This window comes from Oncorhynchus kisutch, linkage group LG23 (assembly GCF_002021735.2).
Source record: "Oncorhynchus kisutch isolate 150728-3 linkage group LG23, Okis_V2, whole genome shotgun sequence".
In the NCBI taxonomy this organism is placed as follows: Eukaryota; Metazoa; Chordata; class Actinopteri; order Salmoniformes; family Salmonidae; genus Oncorhynchus; species Oncorhynchus kisutch.
This window is the reverse complement of record NC_034196.2, coordinates 4,415,981-4,434,021: the sequence shown is the minus strand read 5'-3', so window position 1 is coordinate 4,434,021 and position 18,041 is coordinate 4,415,981. Positions and strand designations below refer to the sequence as shown.

General features: G+C 39.4%; 1 protein-coding gene across 2 annotated transcripts in view; it reads right to left on the bottom strand.

Annotated features, from left to right (window-relative positions):
* LOC109868632 (SH2 domain-containing protein 3C) overlaps positions 1 to 17,837 on the bottom strand; it is a 124,871-nt gene extending 107,034 nt beyond the window's left edge. The window contains exon 1 of one of the 2 annotated variants that reach the window (XM_031802934.1): positions 17,587 to 17,837. In XM_031802934.1, the coding sequence (XP_031658794.1) occupies positions 17,587 to 17,608 (22 nt within the window). In that variant the 5' untranslated portion in view covers positions 17,609 to 17,837. The remainder of the gene's footprint in view (positions 1 to 17,586) is intronic. The other variant, XM_020458330.2, reaches the window with a different exon arrangement.
* Positions 17,838 to 18,041: the final 204 nt, after the last annotated feature.

Below are 18,041 nucleotides of genomic sequence, written 5' to 3'. Positions count from 1 at the left end.
TGGGACTCACCCACAAACAGGACCAAGCCTGACCTGCTGAGGAGTGACGGACTCCATCCTAGCTGGAGGGGTGCTCTCATCTTATCTACCAACATAGACAGGGCTCTAACTCCTCTAGCTCCATAATGAAATAGGGTGCAGGCCAGGCAGCAGGCTGTTAGCCAGCCTGCCAGCATAGTGGAGTCTGCCACTAGCACAGTCAGTGTAGTCAGCTCAGCTATCCCCATTGAGACCATGTCTGTGCCTCGACCTAGGTTGGGCAAAACTAAACATGGCGGTGTTCGCCTTAGCAATCTCACTAGGATATAGACCTCCATTCCTGTCATTATTGAAAGAGATCATGATACCTCACATCTCAAAATAGGGCTACTTAATGTTAGATCCCTTACTTCAAAGGCAATTATAGTCAATGAACTAATCACTGATCATAATCTTGATGTGATTGGCCTGACTGAAACATGGCTTAAGCCTGATGAATTTACTGTCTTAAATTAGATAATATTCTAATCTTTGGTGACTTTAATATTCACATTGAAAAGTCCACAGACCCACTCCAAAAGACTTTCGGAGCCATCATCGCCTCAGTGGGTTTTGTCCAACATGTCTGGACCCACTCACTGTCACAGTCATACTCTGGACCTAGTTTTGTCCCATGGAATAAATGTTGTGGATCTTAATGTTTTTCCTCACCTCCTGGCTACACTAGTGACCATATCCCCTGTGCATCCCGCAAAGGCGGAGGTGTTGCTAACATTTACGATAGCAAATTTAAATTTACAAAAAAAATTATAATAATAAATAAAATGACGTTTTCGTCTTTTGAGCTTCTAGTCATAATCTATGCAGCCTACTCAATCACTTTTTATAGCTACTGTTTACAGGCCTCCTGGGCCATATACAGCGTTTCTCACTGAGTTCCCTGAATTCCTATCGGACCTTGTAGTCATAGCAGATAATATTCTAATCTTTGGTGACTTTAATATTCACATTGAAAAGTCCACAGACTCACTCCAAAAGACTTTCGGGGGCCATCATCGCCTCAGTGGGTTTTGTCCAAAATGTCTCTGGACCCACTCACTGTCACAGTCATACTCTTGACCTAGTTTTGTCCCATGGAATAAATGTTGTGGATCTTAATGTTTTTCCTCATAATCCTGGACTATCGGACCACCATTTTATTACGTTTGCAATTGCAACAAATAATCTGCTCGGACCCCAACCAAGGAACATCAAAAGTCGTGCTATAAATTCACAGACAACACAAAGATTCCTTGATGTCCTTCCAGATTCCCTCTGTCTACCCAAGGACGCCAGAGGACAAAAATCAGTTAACCACCTAACTGAGGAACTCAATTTAACCTTGCGCAATACCCTAGATGAAGTTGCACCCCTAAAAACTAAAAACATTTCTCATAAGAAACTAGCTCCCTGGTACACAGAAAATACCCGAGCTCTGTAGCAATGGCGCCACACCAAACTGGAAGTCTTCCGACTTCCGAAAGACGGTACCGAAGAACCCTTACTGCTGCTCGATCATCCTATTTTTCTAACTTAATTGAGGAAAATAAGAACAATCCTAAATTCCTTTTTGATACTGTCGCAAAGCTAACTAAAAAGCAGCATTCCCCAAGAGAGGATGGCTTTCACTTCAGCAATGATAAATTCATGAACTTCTTTGAGGAAAAGATCATGATTATTAGAAAGCAAATTACGGACTCTTCTTTAAATCTGCGTATTCCTTCAAAGCTTAGTTGTCCTGAGTCTGCACAACTCTGCCAGGACCTAGGATCAAGAGACGCTCAAGTGTTTTAGTACTATATCTCTTGACACAATGATGAAAATAATCATGACCTCTAAACCTTCAAGCTGCATACTGGACCCTATTCCAACTAAACTACTGAAAGAGCTGCTCCCTGGCTTGGCCCTCCTATGTTGAACATAATAAATGGCTCTATCCACCGGATGTGTACCAAAATCACTAAAAGTGGCAGTAATAAAGACTCTCTTGAAAAAGCCAAACCTTGACCCAGAAAATATAAAAAACTATCGGCCTATATCGAATCTTCCATTCCTCTCAATTTTTAGAAAAGGCTGTTGCGCAGCAACTCACTGCCTTCCTGAAGACAAACAATGTATACGAAATGCTTCAGTCTGGTTTTAGACCCCATCATAGCACTGAGACTGCACTTGTGAAGGTGGTAAATGACCTTTTAATGGCATCAGACCGAGGCTCTGCATCTGTCCTCGTGCTCCTAGACCTTAGTGCTGCTTTTGATACCATCGATCACCACATTCTTTTGGAGAGATTGGAAACCCAAATTGGTCTACACGGACAAGTTCTGGCCTGGTTTAGATCTTATCTGTCGGAAAGATATCAGTTTGTCTCTGTGAATGGTTTGTAAATTTCGGTGTTCCTCAACGTTCCGTTTTAGGACAACTATTGTTTTCACTATATATTTTACCTCTTGGGGATTTCATTCGAAAACATAATGTTAACTTTCACTGCTATGCGGATGACACACAGCTGTACATTTCAATGAAACATGGTGAAGCCCCAAAATTGCCCTCGCTAGAAGCATGTGTTTCAGACATAAGGAAGTGGATGGCTGCAAACGTTCTACTTTTAAACTCGGACAAAACAGAGATGCTTGTTCTAGGTCCCAAGAAACAGAGATCTTCTGTTGAATCTGACAATTAATCTTAATGGTTGTACAGTCGTCTCAAATAAAACTGTGAAGGACCTCGGCGTTACTCTGGACCCTGATCTCTCTTTTGAAGAACATATCAAGACCATTTCAAGGACAGCTTTTTTCCATCTACGTAACATTGCAAAAATCAGAAACTTTCTGTCCAAAAATGATGCAGAAAAATTAATCCATGCTTTTGTCACTTCTAGGTTAGACTACTGCAATGCTCTACTTTCCGGCTACCCGGATAAAGCACTAAATAAACTTCAGTTAGTGCTAAATATGGCTGCTAGAATCCTGACTCGAACCTTAAAATTGGATCATATTACTCCAGTGCTAGCCTCCCTACACTGGCTTCCTGTCAAGGCAAGGGCTGATTTCAAGGTTTTACTGCTAACCTACAAAGCATTACATGGGCTTGCTCCTACCTATCTCTCTGATTTGGTCCTGCCGTACATACCTAAAAGTACGCTACGGTCACAAGACGCAGGCCTCCTAATTGTCCCTAGAATTTCTAAGCAAACAGCTGGAGGCAGGGCTTTCTCCTATAGAGCTCCATTTTTATGGAATGGTCTGCCTACCCATGTAAGAGACGCAAACTCGGTCTCAACCTTTTAAGTCTTTACTGAAGACTCATCTCTTCAGTGGGTCATATGATTGAGTGTAGTCTGGCCCAGGAGTGGGGAGATGAACGGAAAGGCTCTGGAGCAACGAACCGCCCTTGCTGTCTCTGCCTGGCCGGTTCCCCTCTTTCCACTGGGATTCTCTGCCTTTTAACCCTATTACAGGGGCTGAGTCACTGGCTTACTGGGGCTCTTTCATACCGTCCCTAGGAGGGGTGCGTCACTTGAGTGAGTTGAGTCACTGATGATCTTCCTGTCTGGGTTGGCGCCCCCCCCCTTGGGTTGTGCCGTGGCGGAGATCTTTGTGGGCTATACTCGGCCTTGTCTCAGGATGGTAAGTTGGTGGTTGAAGATATCCCTGTAGTGGTGTGGGGGCTGTGCTTTGGCAAAGTGGGTGGGGTTATATCCTTCCTGTTTGGCCCTGTCCGGGGGTGTCCTCGGATGGGGCCACAGTGTCTCCTGACCCCTCCTGTCTCAGCCTCCAGTATTTATGCTGCAGTAGTTTGTGTCGAGGGGCTAGGGTCAGTTATATCTGGAGTACTTCTCCTGTCCTATTCGGTGTCCTGTGTGAATTTAAGTGTTTTCTCTCTAATTCTCTCTTTCTCTCTCTGAGGGCCTGAGCCCTAGGACCATGCCTCAGGACTACCTGACATGATGACTCCTTGCTGTCCCCAGTCCACCTGGCCGTGCTGCTGCTCCAGTTTCAACTGTTCTGCCTTATTATTATTATTGGGCCATGCTGGTCACTTATGAACATTTGAACATCTTGGCCATGTACTGTTATAATCTCCACCCGGCACAGCCAGAAGAGGACTGGCCACCCCACATAGCCTGGTTCTAGGTTTCTTCCTAGGTTTTGGCCTTTCTAGGGAGTTTTTCCTAGCCACCGTGCTTCTACACCTGCATTGCTTGCTGTTTGGGGTTTTAGGCTGGGTTTCTGTACAGCACTTTGAGATATCAGCTGAAGTACGAAGGGCTATATAAATACATTTGATTTGATTTGACAAGTGTAATGGGACACCTCTGAAGGTACAGGTTGAAAAAAAAATGTATGAAATTATTCTAGTTTTGTGCAAAAATAAATAAAAAGGGGTTAAATGTGTCCAAAAACCTAATACTTTTTCCTTGTGATTTTTATACTGTCTGTTGTGCCATTTATTAATGTTCTATTCCATGCGTTTCTATGGGCTACAGAAGGTCCTAACATTTTAAATCAGATAATGGAATTATCCATGGTATGACCCTCTTAAAACAATTCCTAGCTTAGTAGAACCCTCCCCCCAAAAGGTTTAGACTTTTAGGAGGTTAAAGCCTTTTAAAAATATTTCCTATAGAGTTCCTTTGGAGTGAATTGTAGAGTTACCTCCCATGACTGTATTTGTTAGTGCAGCGGTTCCAAAACTAGGGGTAGCGACCCCATGTGGAGTCACCGGATATGAAAATGGAGTAACGGGAGAATCTCCAATATCGTGAAGAAAAAAACATTCACATATAAAAGTATTTGTGGGTTCGATTACAGGCCCTTATGCTGATTGAGACCCTTATTCCTGACGAATGGGTTTCTTTCTTCCCTTATGCTGATTGAGACCCTTATTCCTGACGAATGGGTTTCTTTCTTCCCTTATGCTGATTGAGACCCTTATTCCTGACGAATGGGTTTCTTTCTTCCCTTATGCTGATTGAGACCCTTATTCCTGACGAATGGGTTTCTTTCTTCCCTTATGCTGATTGAGACCCTTATTCCTGACGAATGGGTTTCTTTCTTCCCTTATGCTGATTGAGACCCTTATTCCTGACGAATGGGTTTCTTTCTTCCCTTATGCTGATTGAGACCCTTATTCCTGACGAATGGGTTTCTTTCTTCCCTTATGCTGATTGAGACCCTTATTCCTGACGAATGGGTTTCTTTCTTCCCTTATGCTGATTGAGACCCTTATTCCTGACGAATGGGTTTCTTTCTTCCCTTATGCTGATTGAGACCCTTATTCCTGACGAATGGGTTTCTTTCTTCCCTTATGCTGATTGAGACCCTTATTCCTGACGAATGGGTTTCTTTCTTCCCTTATGCTGATTGAGACCCTTATTCCTGACGAATGGGTTTCTTTCTTCCCTTATGCTGATTGAGACCCTTATTCCTGACGAATGGGTTTCTTTCTTCCCTTATGCTGATTGAGACCCTTATTCCTGACGAATGGGTTTCTTTCTGCTTGCATTTCTCATTTATATTTTGATGTGTGTATTTTCGGTAATTTATGTATATCAGGGATCCTCTGTAAAAGAGACCTTGGTCTCCGTATGACTCCCTGATCAAATAAAGGTTCAATAAAATGGGAACTTCAATGGGGACATCCCAAGGACTCCAGATAGCACATATCATTAGAGGCTGCTGACCTATATATACATAGACTTGAAATCACTGGCCACTTTAATAATTGGAACACTAGTCACTTTAATAATGTTTACATATTTTGTAATATACTCTTAATTCCATTCCTTTACTTTAGGTCGTGTGTATTGTTAGATTTTACTTGTTCGATATTACTGCACTGTTGGAGCTAGGAACACAAGCATTTCTCTACACCCGTAATAACATCTGCTAAACACGTGTATGTGACAAATCAAATTAGATTTGAATAAAGTCGTGAGTTTACCGGCGAGCCAGTTCACAACGGTGTGGTGACTAGAACAGTTTGACTTTTCAAACAGAGATAAACACTGTTAAGTGAATGACATGATTACCAGCAAGGTTGTTATAGTAAATTAAAAATAATCCGATAATGAATCATGAAAAAACAATTCAGTAAACTGAAGGGAAAAAAATTTACAAACCTGTTTGAAAAACTAAACAGAAACTAATTATCTTTGACTCTGAAACGAACTAAAATAAAAAATGTTTTTTTTTGGTGTAAACATGGGCGAGCGAGGATTTCCTTCCACCAATTTAACTTAACCTATGACATGACCCAAGATCTTGGCTACGTTCAGTTGCCAAACGTTCCAGATTAGAGCTGATGTGATTCCGTATTCCACATGTCAGAGGCATGTTTGTTCTACATAGGTTATTTCTATCTGAACGTTCCAAAACTTTGCATCCTGCTGAATGTGCCCCTTATGTATGAAAGTGACATATTTTCCAGGAAGTAGCCTTGTAGTTTTTGAACATTTGCAGGCTTATTGAATCGTTTTCAAAGGGCAAAAACAGCGCAATTTTCAGAGCAAAAACTCCATGAAAGGCATCTGGCAGTAAATTCATCCGCAAAAAATGATATAATTGTATATGTATCTTAAATGTCTTAAATGTCACTTGCACATCGTATTACTGCCCCCCAGTTCCAAAAAACACACAAAACAAAAACTCTATACAACACAAATGGCCCCCAGTCATGCTTTCTGTCCCTAACACTCAAATTAAAACTAAAACTAAATATTTAACTAAAACTCTATACAAAACAAATGGCCCCCAGTCATGCTTTCTGTCCCTAACACTCAAATTAAAACTAAATATTTAACTAAAACTCTATACAACACAAATGGCCCCCAGTCATGCTTTCTGTCCCTAACACTCAAATTAAAACTAAAACAAAATATTTAACAAAATATAAAATGTTGATACAACTAAATAAAAACTAGCAAATAACAAACTAAACTGAATTTCAAATAAAGATCAAAAAACTAATAGAAATAAAAACGAATATAAAAAAACAAAACTATAATAACCTTGATTACCAGACGGACATTTGTTATTTTACATGAACAAAAGCATAATGTTTGAAGTGATTAGCAATAGGATTCGCCATAGGTTTGCAAGGGTAATAAACAATGTTTGTTGCACATAATTAGTCCGTTTGTGTGGGGAAATGGAGGGAAAACATCTCACGTGATGATAGGCACATCACATGATGATGATGATGACGACCCAGTGGTGATGGGGAATGTAAGGCCTTGTTGTCTTAGTTACCCTGCTTTTTTTATACCTGTGATTTCAGAAAGTAAGGTTACAGCTCCAATACTTTCAAAGCAATTGTTCTATACACTTTCTCTAGTGTTTCTGTATAAAGACCATTTACCGAGAGAACTCTGATTCAGACAGAACCACCGGAACTAAATATAATAACATAGACTCTGAAGGGACAGGACAGTCAGCACTGTACTGGATAGGAGGATGAAACAGAAACTACACGTTTTGTCTTTCCTTTGTCCTCAAAGAGGAAGTGGCCACAATTACGTTGCCCAGCAAGAAACAAAAAAAACTTTAAAAAGAGTCACTGACAACAACCAAAATGAAACAGGTGGGGGTTCTAGGAGGGGTTCTGAAAGACACACAAGGGGGTTGTCCGCTGAAAGCTGACTAGCAACAACAACTGGGACATAAGACACCCACTCTGAGCGCCCACTAAATTTGCTCAAGGAGAGACAAACAAAATACAAACCCACACCATACTTAAAGACAGGAAGCAAACCAAAAAGTGGAGAAAATGAAAAAACAGGAAGATCAGATAAAGAATTGATTTTTTAGATTTTTTATAAATCAAATAGTGAGAGTCAACTAAAGGTGTTAACCCTTCACATCTCTCAACACAACTGGAGCACTGGTACAGCCACTCTTAAATATCACCTGGGACAGCACAGGTGAAACACCTTCTGACTAACGAGAAGCGAGATGACACCAATCGGCGAGCCCAATGTGCTAATGTCCACCCTCGAAATATTAACAGAAAAACCAAAGCCTGTAATACCACTAAAGGATACTTTTGTAGCTGTGACATCGTCCATATTATCTATCTACACTGTAGAGTGAAGCACATTCAAAGGGAACAGTTAACCGATGAAACTGAACTGTTTCCTGTGCGTGCTACTGCTGCATCTATATTGGAAGTCCTGTGGTGTGTGTGTGTGCGCGCGCATGTGTGGTGTTTTAACACTTCCTCCTCCTCTTCCCCTCAGTGAAGTACAAAAATGAACCTAATTTCTCCCTTAAACCAGGCTGAGGTCAGGACCTAAGACCAATAATAGCCTATCATATACATGTATATAGTGTATACATTCTAATACAATATAAACTGGGTGGTTCGAGCCCTGAATGCTGATTGGTTGACAGCCGTGGTATATTTAAGCAATAAGGCCAGAGGAGGTGTGGTATATGGTCAATATACCACGGCTAAGGGCTGTTCTCAAGCACGACGCAACGCGGAGTGCCTGGATACAGCCCTTAGCCGTGGTATGTTGGCCATATATCACAAAGCCCCGAGATGACTTATTGCTATTATAAACTGGTTACCAACATAGTTAGAGCAGTAAAAATAAACGTCTTGTCATACCCGTGGTCTACGGTTTCATATACCACGGCTGTCAGCCAATCAGCTTATAACAGACCGTATACCACGGCTATGACAAAATATTTATTTTTACTGCTCTAAATACGTTGGTAACCAATTTATTATAATAATAAGGCACCTCTGGGGTTTGTGGTATATGGCCAATATACCACAGCTAAGGGCTGTATCCAGGCACTACGCGTTGGGTCGTGACTAAGAACAGCCCTAAGTCGTGGTATATTGGCCATATACCACAGCACCTCGTGCCTTATTGCTTTAGTATATGATGTCTATGGTGTTGTCATGCATGTACATAGTCTATAGTCATGACTCACGTTATTGCAATGGTGTAGGCTAGCAGCTGTAACACACCCTTCAACTAGATCAGAGGTGTCCCTCTTAATGTATCCATCAGAAAGAAGCATGTATCTAGGTCAGCCTAAAAAGATAGGTGTTTTTGTGTTATACTGTCTAAAGCTAGATCAGAGGTGCATTATTTACTATGTCCCTCTTAATGTATCCATCAGAAAGAAGCCTGTATCTAGGTCAGCCTAAAAAGAGAGGTGTTTTTGTGTTATACTGTCTAAAGCTAGATCAGAGGTGCATTATTTACTATGTCCCTCTTAATGTATCCATCAGAAAGAAGCCTGTATCTAGGTCAGCCTAAAAAGAGAGGTGTTTTTGTGTTATACTGTCTAAAGCTAGATCAGAGGTGCATTATTTACTATGTCCCTCTTAATGTATTCATCAGAAAGAAGCCTGTATCTAGGTCAGCCTAAAAAGAGAGGTGTTTTTGTGTTATACTGTCTAAAGCTAGATCAGAGGTGCATTATTTACTATGTCCCTCTTAATGTATTCATCAGAAAGAAGCCTGTATCTAGGTCAGCCTAAAAAGAGAGGTGTTTTTGTGTTATACTGTCTAAAGCTAGATCAGAGGTGCATTATTTACTATGTCCCTCTTAATGTATCCATCAGAAAGAAGCCTGTATCTAGGTCAGCCTAAAAAGAGAGGTGTTTTTGTGTTATACTGTCTAAAGCTAGATCAGAGGTGCATTATTTACTATGTCCCTCTTAATGTATTCATCAGAAAGAAGCCTGTATCTAGGTCAGCCTAAAAAGAGAGGTGTTTTTGTGTTATACTGTCTAAAGCTAGATCAGAGGTGCATTATTTACTATGTCCCTCTTAATGTATTCATCAGAAAGAAGCCTGTATCTAGGTCAGCCTAAAAAGAGAGGTGTTTTTGTGTTATACTGTCTAAAGCTAGATCAGAGGTGCATTATTTACTATGTCCCTCTTAATGTATTCATCAGAAAGAAGCCTGTATCTAGGTCAGCCTAAAAAGAGAGGTGTTTTTGTGTTATACTGTCTAAAGCTAGATCAGAGGTGCATTATTTACTATGTCCCTCTTAATGTATTCATCAGAAAGAAGCCTGTATCTAGGTCAGCCTAAAAAGAGAGGTGTTTTTGTGTTATACTGTCTAAAGCTAGATCAGAGGTGCATTATTTACTATGTCCCTCTTAATGTATTCATCAGAAAGAAGCCTGTATCTAGGTCAGCCTAAAAAGAGAGGTGTTTTTGTGTTATACTGTCTAAAGCTAGATCAGAGGTGCATTATTTACTATGTCCCTCTTAATGTATTCATCAGAAAGAAGCCTGTATCTAGGTCAGCCTAAAAAGAGAGGTGTTTTTGTGTTATACTGTCTAAAGCTAGATCAGAGGTGCATTATTTACTATGTCCCTCTTAATGTATTCATCAGAAAGAAGCCTGTATCTAGGTCAGCCTAAAAAGAGAGGTGTTTTTGTGTTATACTGTCTAAAGCTAGATCAGAGGTGCATTATTTACTATGTCCCTCTTAATGTATTCATCAGAAAGAAGCCTGTATCTAGGTCAGCCTAAAAAGAGAGGTGTTTTTGTGTTATACTGTCTAAAGCTAGATCAGAGGTGCATTATTTACTATGTCCCTCTTAATGTATTCATCAGAAAGAAGCATGTATCTAGGTCAGCCTAAAAAGAGAGGTGTTTTTGTGTTATACTGTCTAAAGCTAGATCAGAGGTGCATTATTTACTATGTCCCTCTTAATGTATTCATCAGAAAGAAGCCTGTATCTAGGTCAGCCTAAAAAGAGAGGTGTTTTTGTGTTATACTGTCTAAAGCTAGATCAGAGGTGCATTATTTACTATGTCCCTCTTAATGTATTCATCAGAAAGAAGCCTGTATCTAGGTCAGCCTAAAAAGAGAGGTGTTTTTGTGTTATACTGTCTAAAGCTAGATCAGAGGTGCATTATTTACTATGTCCCTCTTAATGTATTCATCAGAAAGAAGCCTGTATCTAGGTCAGCCTAAAAAGAGAGGTGTTTTTGTGTTATACTGTCTAAAGCTAGATCAGAGGTGCATTATTTACTATGTCCCTCTTAATGTATTCATCAGAAAGAAGCCTGTATCTAGGTCAGCCTAAAAAGAGAGGTGTTTTTGTGTTATACTGTCTAAAGCTAGATCAGAGGTGCATTATTTACTATGTCCCTCTTAATGTATTCATCAGAAAGAAGCCTGTATCTAGGTCAGCCTAAAAAGAGAGGTGTTTTTGTGTTATACTGTCTAAAGCTAGATCAGAGGTGCATTATTTACTATGTCCCTCTTAATGTATCCATCAGAAAGAAGCCTGTATCTAGGTCAGCCTAAAAAGAGAGGTGTTTTTGTGTTATACTGTCTAAAGCTAGATCAGAGGTGCATTATTTACTATGTCCCTCTTAATGTATTCATCAGAAAGAAGCCTGTATCTAGGTCAGCCTAAAAAGAGAGGTGTTTTTGTGTTATACTGTCTAAAGCTAGATCAGAGGTGCATTATTTACTATGTCCCTCTTAATGTATTCATCAGAAAGAAGCCTGTATCTAGGTCAGCCTAAAAAGAGAGGTGTTTTTGTGTTATACTGTCTAAAGCTAGATCAGAGGTGCATTATTTACTATGTCCCTCTTAATGTATTCATCAGAAAGAAGCCTGTATCTAGGTCAGCCTAAAAAGAGAGGTGTTTTTGTGTTATACTGTCTAAAGCTAGATCAGAGGTGCATTATTTACTATGTCCCTCTTAATGTATTCATCAGAAAGAAGCCTGTATCTAGGTCAGCCTAAAAAGAGAGGTGTTTTTGTGTTATACTGTCTAAAGCTAGATCAGAGGTGCATTATTTACTATGTCCCTCTTAATGTATTCATCAGAAAGAAGCCTGTATCTAGGTCAGCCTAAAAAGAGAGGTGTTTTTGTGTTATACTGTCTAAAGCTAGATCAGAGGTGCATTATTTACTATGTCCCTCTTAATGTATTCATCAGAAAGAAGCCTGTATCTAGGTCAGCCTAAAAAGAGAGGTGTTTTTGTGTTATACTGTCTAAAGCTAGATCAGAGGTGCATTATTTACTATGTCCCTCTTAATGTATTCATCAGAAAGAAGCCTGTATCTAGGTCAGCCTAAAAAGAGAGGTGTTTTTGTGTTATACTGTCTAAAGCTAGATCAGAGGTGCATTATTTACTATGTCCCTCTTAATGTATTCATCAGAAAGAAGCCTGTATCTAGGTCAGCCTAAAAAGAGAGGTGTTTTTGTGTTATACTGTCTAAAGCTAGATCAGAGGTGCATTATTTACTATGTCCCTCTTAATGTATTCATCAGAAAGAAGCATGTATCTAGGTCAGCCTAAAAAGAGAGGTGTTTTTGTGTTATACTGTCTAAAGCTAGATCAGAGGTGCATTATTTACTATGTCCCTCTTAATGTATTCATCAGAAAGAAGCCTGTATCTAGGTCAGCCTAAAAAGAGAGGTGTTTTTGTGTTATACTGTCTAAAGCTAGATCAGAGGTGCATTATTTACTATGTCCCTCTTAATGTATTCATCAGAAAGAAGCCTGTATCTAGGTCAGCCTAAAAAGAGAGGTGTTTTTGTGTTATACTGTCTAAAGCTAGATCAGAGGTGCATTATTTACTATGTCCCTCTTAATGTATTCATCAGAAAGAAGCCTGTATCTAGGTCAGCCTAAAAAGAGAGGTGTTTTTGTGTTATACTGTCTAAAGCTAGATCAGAGGTGCATTATTTACTATGTCCCTCTTAATGTATTCATCAGAAAGAAGCCTGTATCTAGGTCAGCCTAAAAAGAGAGGTGTTTTTGTGTTATACTGTCTAAAGCTAGATCAGAGGTGCATTATTTACTATGTCCCTCTTAATGTATTCATCAGAAAGAAGCCTGTATCTAGGTCAGCCTAAAAAGAGAGGTGTTTTTGTGTTATACTGTCTAAAGCTAGATCAGAGGTGCATTATTTACTATGTCCCTCTTAATGTACTCATCAGAAAGAAGCCTGTATCTAGGTCAGCCTAAAAAGAGAGGTGTTTTTGTGTTATACTGTCTAAAGCTAGATCAGAGGTGCATTATTTACTATGTCCCTCTTAATGTATTCATCAGAAAGAAGCCTGTATCTAGGTCAGCCTAAAAAGAGAGGTGTTTTTGTGTTATACTGTCTAAAGCTAGATCAGAGGTGCATTATTTACTATGTCCCTCTTAATGTATTCATCAGAAAGAAGCCTGTATCTAGGTCAGCCTAAAAAGAGAGGTGTTTTTGTGTTATACTGTCTAAAGCTAGATCAGAGGTGCATTATTTACTATGTCCCTCTTAATGTATTCATCAGAAAGAAGCCTGTATCTAGGTCAGCCTAAAAAGAGAGGTGTTTTTGTGTTATACTGTCTAAAGCTAGATCAGAGGTGCATTATTTACTATGTCCCTCTTAATGTATTCATCAGAAAGAAGCCTGTATCTAGGTCAGCCTAAAAAGAGAGGTGTTTTTGTGTTATACTGTCTAAAGCTAGATCAGAGGTGCATTATTTACTATGTCCCTCTTAATGTATTCATCAGAAAGAAGCCTGTATCTAGGTCAGCCTAAAAAGAGAGGTGTTTTTGTGTTATACTGTCTAAAGCTAGATCAGAGGTGCATTATTTACTATGTCCCTCTTAATGTATTCATCAGAAAGAAGCCTGTATCTAGGTCAGCCTAAAAAGAGAGGTGTTTTTGTGTTATACTGTCTAAAGCTAGATCAGAGGTGCATTATTTACTATGTCCCTCTTAATGTATTCATCAGAAAGAAGCCTGTATCTAGGTCAGCCTAAAAAGAGAGGTGTTTTTGTGTTATACTGTCTAAAGCTAGATCAGAGGTGCATTATTTACTATGTCCCTCTTAATGTATTCATCAGAAAGAAGCATGTATCTAGGTCAGCCTAAAAAGAGAGGTGTTTTTGTGTTATACTGTCTAAAGCTAGATCAGAGGTGCATTATTTACTATGTCCCTCTTAATGTATTCATCAGAAAGAAGCCTGTATCTAGGTCAGCCTAAAAAGAGAGGTGTTTTTGTGTTATACTGTCTAAAGCTAGATCAGAGGTGCATTATTTACTATGTCCCTCTTAATGTATTCATCAGAAAGAAGCCTGTATCTAGGTCAGCCTAAAAAGAGAGGTGTTTTTGTGTTATACTGTCTAAAGCTAGATCAGAGGTGCATTATTTACTATGTCCCTCTTAATGTATTCATCAGAAAGAAGCCTGTATCTAGGTCAGCCTAAAAAGAGAGGTGTTTTTGTGTTATACTGTCTAAAGCTAGATCAGAGGTGCATTATTTACTATGTCCCTCTTAATGTATTCATCAGAAAGAAGCCTGTATCTAGGTCAGCCTAAAAAGAGAGGTGTTTTTGTGTTATACTGTCTAAAGCTAGATCAGAGGTGCATTATTTACTATGTCCCTCTTAATGTATTCATCAGAAAGAAGCCTGTATCTAGGTCAGCCTAAAAAGAGAGGTGTTTTTGTGTTATACTGTCTAAAGCTAGATCAGAGGTGCATTATTTACTATGTCCCTCTTAATGTATTCATCAGAAAGAAGCCTGTATCTAGGTCAGCCTAAAAAGAGAGGTGTTTTTGTGTTATACTGTCTAAAGCTAGATCAGAGGTGCATTATTTACTATGTCCCTCTTAATGTATTCATCAGAAAGAAGCCTGTATCTAGGTCAGCCTAAAAAGAGAGGTGTTTTTGTGTTATACTGTCTAAAGCTAGATCAGAGGTGCATTATTTACTATGTCCCTCTTAATGTATTCATCAGAAAGAAGCCTGTATCTAGGTCAGCCTAAAAAGAGAGGTGTTTTTGTGTTATACTGTCTAAAGCTAGATCAGAGGTGCATTATTTACTATGTCCCTCTTAATGTATTCATCAGAAAGAAGCCTGTATCTAGGTCAGCCTAAAAAGAGAGGTGTTTTTGTGTTATACTGTCTAAAGCTAGATCAGAGGTGCATTATTTACTATGTCCCTCTTAATGTATTCATCAGAAAGAAGCCTGTATCTAGGTCAGCCTAAAAAGAGAGGTGTTTTTGTGTTATACTGTCTAAAGCTAGATCAGAGGTGCATTATTTACTATGTCCCTCTTAATGTATTCATCAGAAAGAAGCCTGTATCTAGGTCAGCCTAAAAAGAGAGGTGTTTTTGTGTTATACTGTCTAAAGCTAGATCAGAGGTGCATTATTTACTATGTCCCTCTTAATGCATTCATCAGAAAGAAGCCTGTATCTAGGTCAGCCTAAAAAGAGAGGTGTTTTTGTGTTATACTGTCTAAAGCTAGATCAGAGGTGCATTATTTACTATGTCCCTCTTAATGTATTCATCAGAAAGAAGCCTGTATCTAGGTCAGCCTAAAAAGAGAGGTGTTTTTGTGTTATACTGTCTAAAGCTAGATCAGAGGTGCATTATTTACTATGTCCCTCTTAATGTATTCATCAGAAAGAAGCCTGTATCTAGGTCAGCCTAAAAAGAGAGGTGTTTTTGTGTTATACTGTCTAAAGCTAGATCAGAGGTGCATTATTTACTATGTCCCTCTTAATGTATTCATCAGAAAGAAGCCTGTATCTAGGTCAGCCTAAAAAGAGAGGTGTTTTTGTGTTATACTGTCTAAAGCTAGATCAGAGGTGCATTATTTACTATGTCCCTCTTAATGTATTCATCAGAAAGAAGCCTGTATCTAGGTCAGCCTAAAAAGAGAGGTGTTTTTGTGTTATACTGTCTAAAGCTAGATCAGAGGTGCATTATTTACTATGTCCCTCTTAATGTATTCATCAGAAAGAAGCCTGTATCTAGGTCAGCCTAAAAAGAGAGGTGTTTTTGTGTTATACTGTCTAAAGCTAGATCAGAGGTGCATTATTTACTATGTCCCTCTTAATGTATTCATCAGAAAGAAGCCTGTATCTAGGTCAGCCTAAAAGAGAGGTGTTTTTGTGTTATACTGTCTAAAGCTAGATCAGAGGTGCATTATTTACTATGTCCCTCTTAATGTATTCATCAGAAAGAAGCCTGTATCTAGGTCAGCCTAAAAAGAGAGGTGTTTTTGTGTTATACTGTCTAAAGCTAGATCAGAGGTGCATTATTTACTATGTCCCTCTTAATGTATTCATCAGAAAGAAGCCTGTATCTAGGTCAGCCTAAAAAGAGAGGTGTTTTTGTGTTATACTGTCTAAAGCTAGATCAGAGGTGCATTATTTACTATGTCCCTCTTAATGTATTCATCAGAAAGAAGCCTGTATCTAGGTCAGCCTAAAAAGAGAGGTGTTTTTGTGTTATACTGTCTAAAGCTAGATCAGAGGTGCATTATTTACTATGTCCCTCTTAATGTATTCATCAGAAAGAAGCCTGTATCTAGGTCAGCCTAAAAAGAGAGGTGTTTTTGTGTTATACTGTCTAAAGCTAGATCAGAGGTGCATTATTTACTATGTCCCTCTTAATGTATTCATCAGAAAGAAGCCTGTATCTAGGTCAGCCTAAAAAGAGAGGTGTTTTTGTGTTATACTGTCTAAAGCTAGATCAGAGGTGCATTATTTACTATGTCCCTCTTAATGTATTCATCAGAAAGAAGCCTGTATCTAGGTCAGCCTAAAAAGAGAGGTGTTTTTGTGTTATACTGTCTAAAGCTAGATCAGAGGTGCATTATTTACTATGTCCCTCTTAATGTATTCATCAGAAAGAAGCCTGTATCTAGGTCAGCCTAAAAAGAGAGGTGTTTTTGTGTTATACTGTCTAAAGCTAGATCAGAGGTGCATTATTTACTATGTCCCTCTTAATGTATTCATCAGAAAGAAGCCTGTATCTAGGTCAGCCTAAAAAGAGAGGTGTTTTTGTGTTATACTGTCTAAAGCTAGATCAGAGGTGCATTATTTACTATGTCCCTCTTAATGTATTCATCAGAAAGAAGCCTGTATCTAGGTCAGCCTAAAAAGAGAGGTGTTTTTGTGTTATACTGTCTAAAGCTAGATCAGAGGTGCATTATTTACTATGTCCCTCTTAATGTATTCATCAGAAAGAAGCCTGTATCTAGGTCAGCCTAAAAAGAGAGGTGTTTTTGTGTTATACTGTCTAAAGCTAGATCAGAGGTGCATTATTTACTATGTCCCTCTTAATGTATTCATCAGAAAGAAGCCTGTATCTAGGTCAGCCTAAAAAGAGAGGTGTTTTTGTGTTATACTGTCTAAAGCTAGATCAGAGGTGCATTATTTACTATGTCCCTCTTAATGTATTCATCAGAAAGAAGCCTGTATCTAGGTCAGCCTAAAAAGAGAGGTGTTTTTGTGTTATACTGTCTAAAGCTAGATCAGAGGTGCATTATTTACTATGTCCCTCTTAATGTATTCATCAGAAAGAAGCCTGTATCTAGGTCAGCCTAAAAAGAGAGGTGTTTTTGTGTTATACTGTCTAAAGCATTATTTGCATAAGACCAGTGAGAGGAATGGCAGGTGGCTCACACACAGATATCGCATTACTACGGTCACTAGCATGACGTAATTGTAAGAGAGGTGCATTTAGTTAATGATTAACGTGAATCCTCAGCCTCTAACCACACACACACACACACACACACACACACTGAAGTGGTACTCCACACACAGGCTACTCACTCAGTTTCCGTTTTCCGCTCATGGTGATGCTGTGGGGTCCAACTTCAGGCTTACTGACTATCTGACTGCGGGGGGAAGAGAGCTACTCGATCTCCAGTAGACTGTCTTTAAGAGCAGGAACCAACCACTCCTTTAACCAACCAACCTCTTCTCCATCTAGCCACAGTTCAGTTCCGCTCCCCAAGAACAGATGTGTAAATGTACGCAGAAGAAGAAGCGGTGTAGACAGGCCTCTGTGCTTCCTGTGTTAGCCAGTGGGGATAGGTAACAGGGAGGTGCCTGTAGCATGTCACTGTTTTGTGGCTATACAGAAGTAGTGCAGAGGTGTATGTGTGTGTGTGTGTGTGTGTGTGTGTGTGTGTGTGTGCTAATCTTAGGTGCAGACAACCGGCCCTCCCTGCATGTAACAGACAGCGCCTGACAGAGGCTGATAGTGCTGCCTGCATGTGAGACCT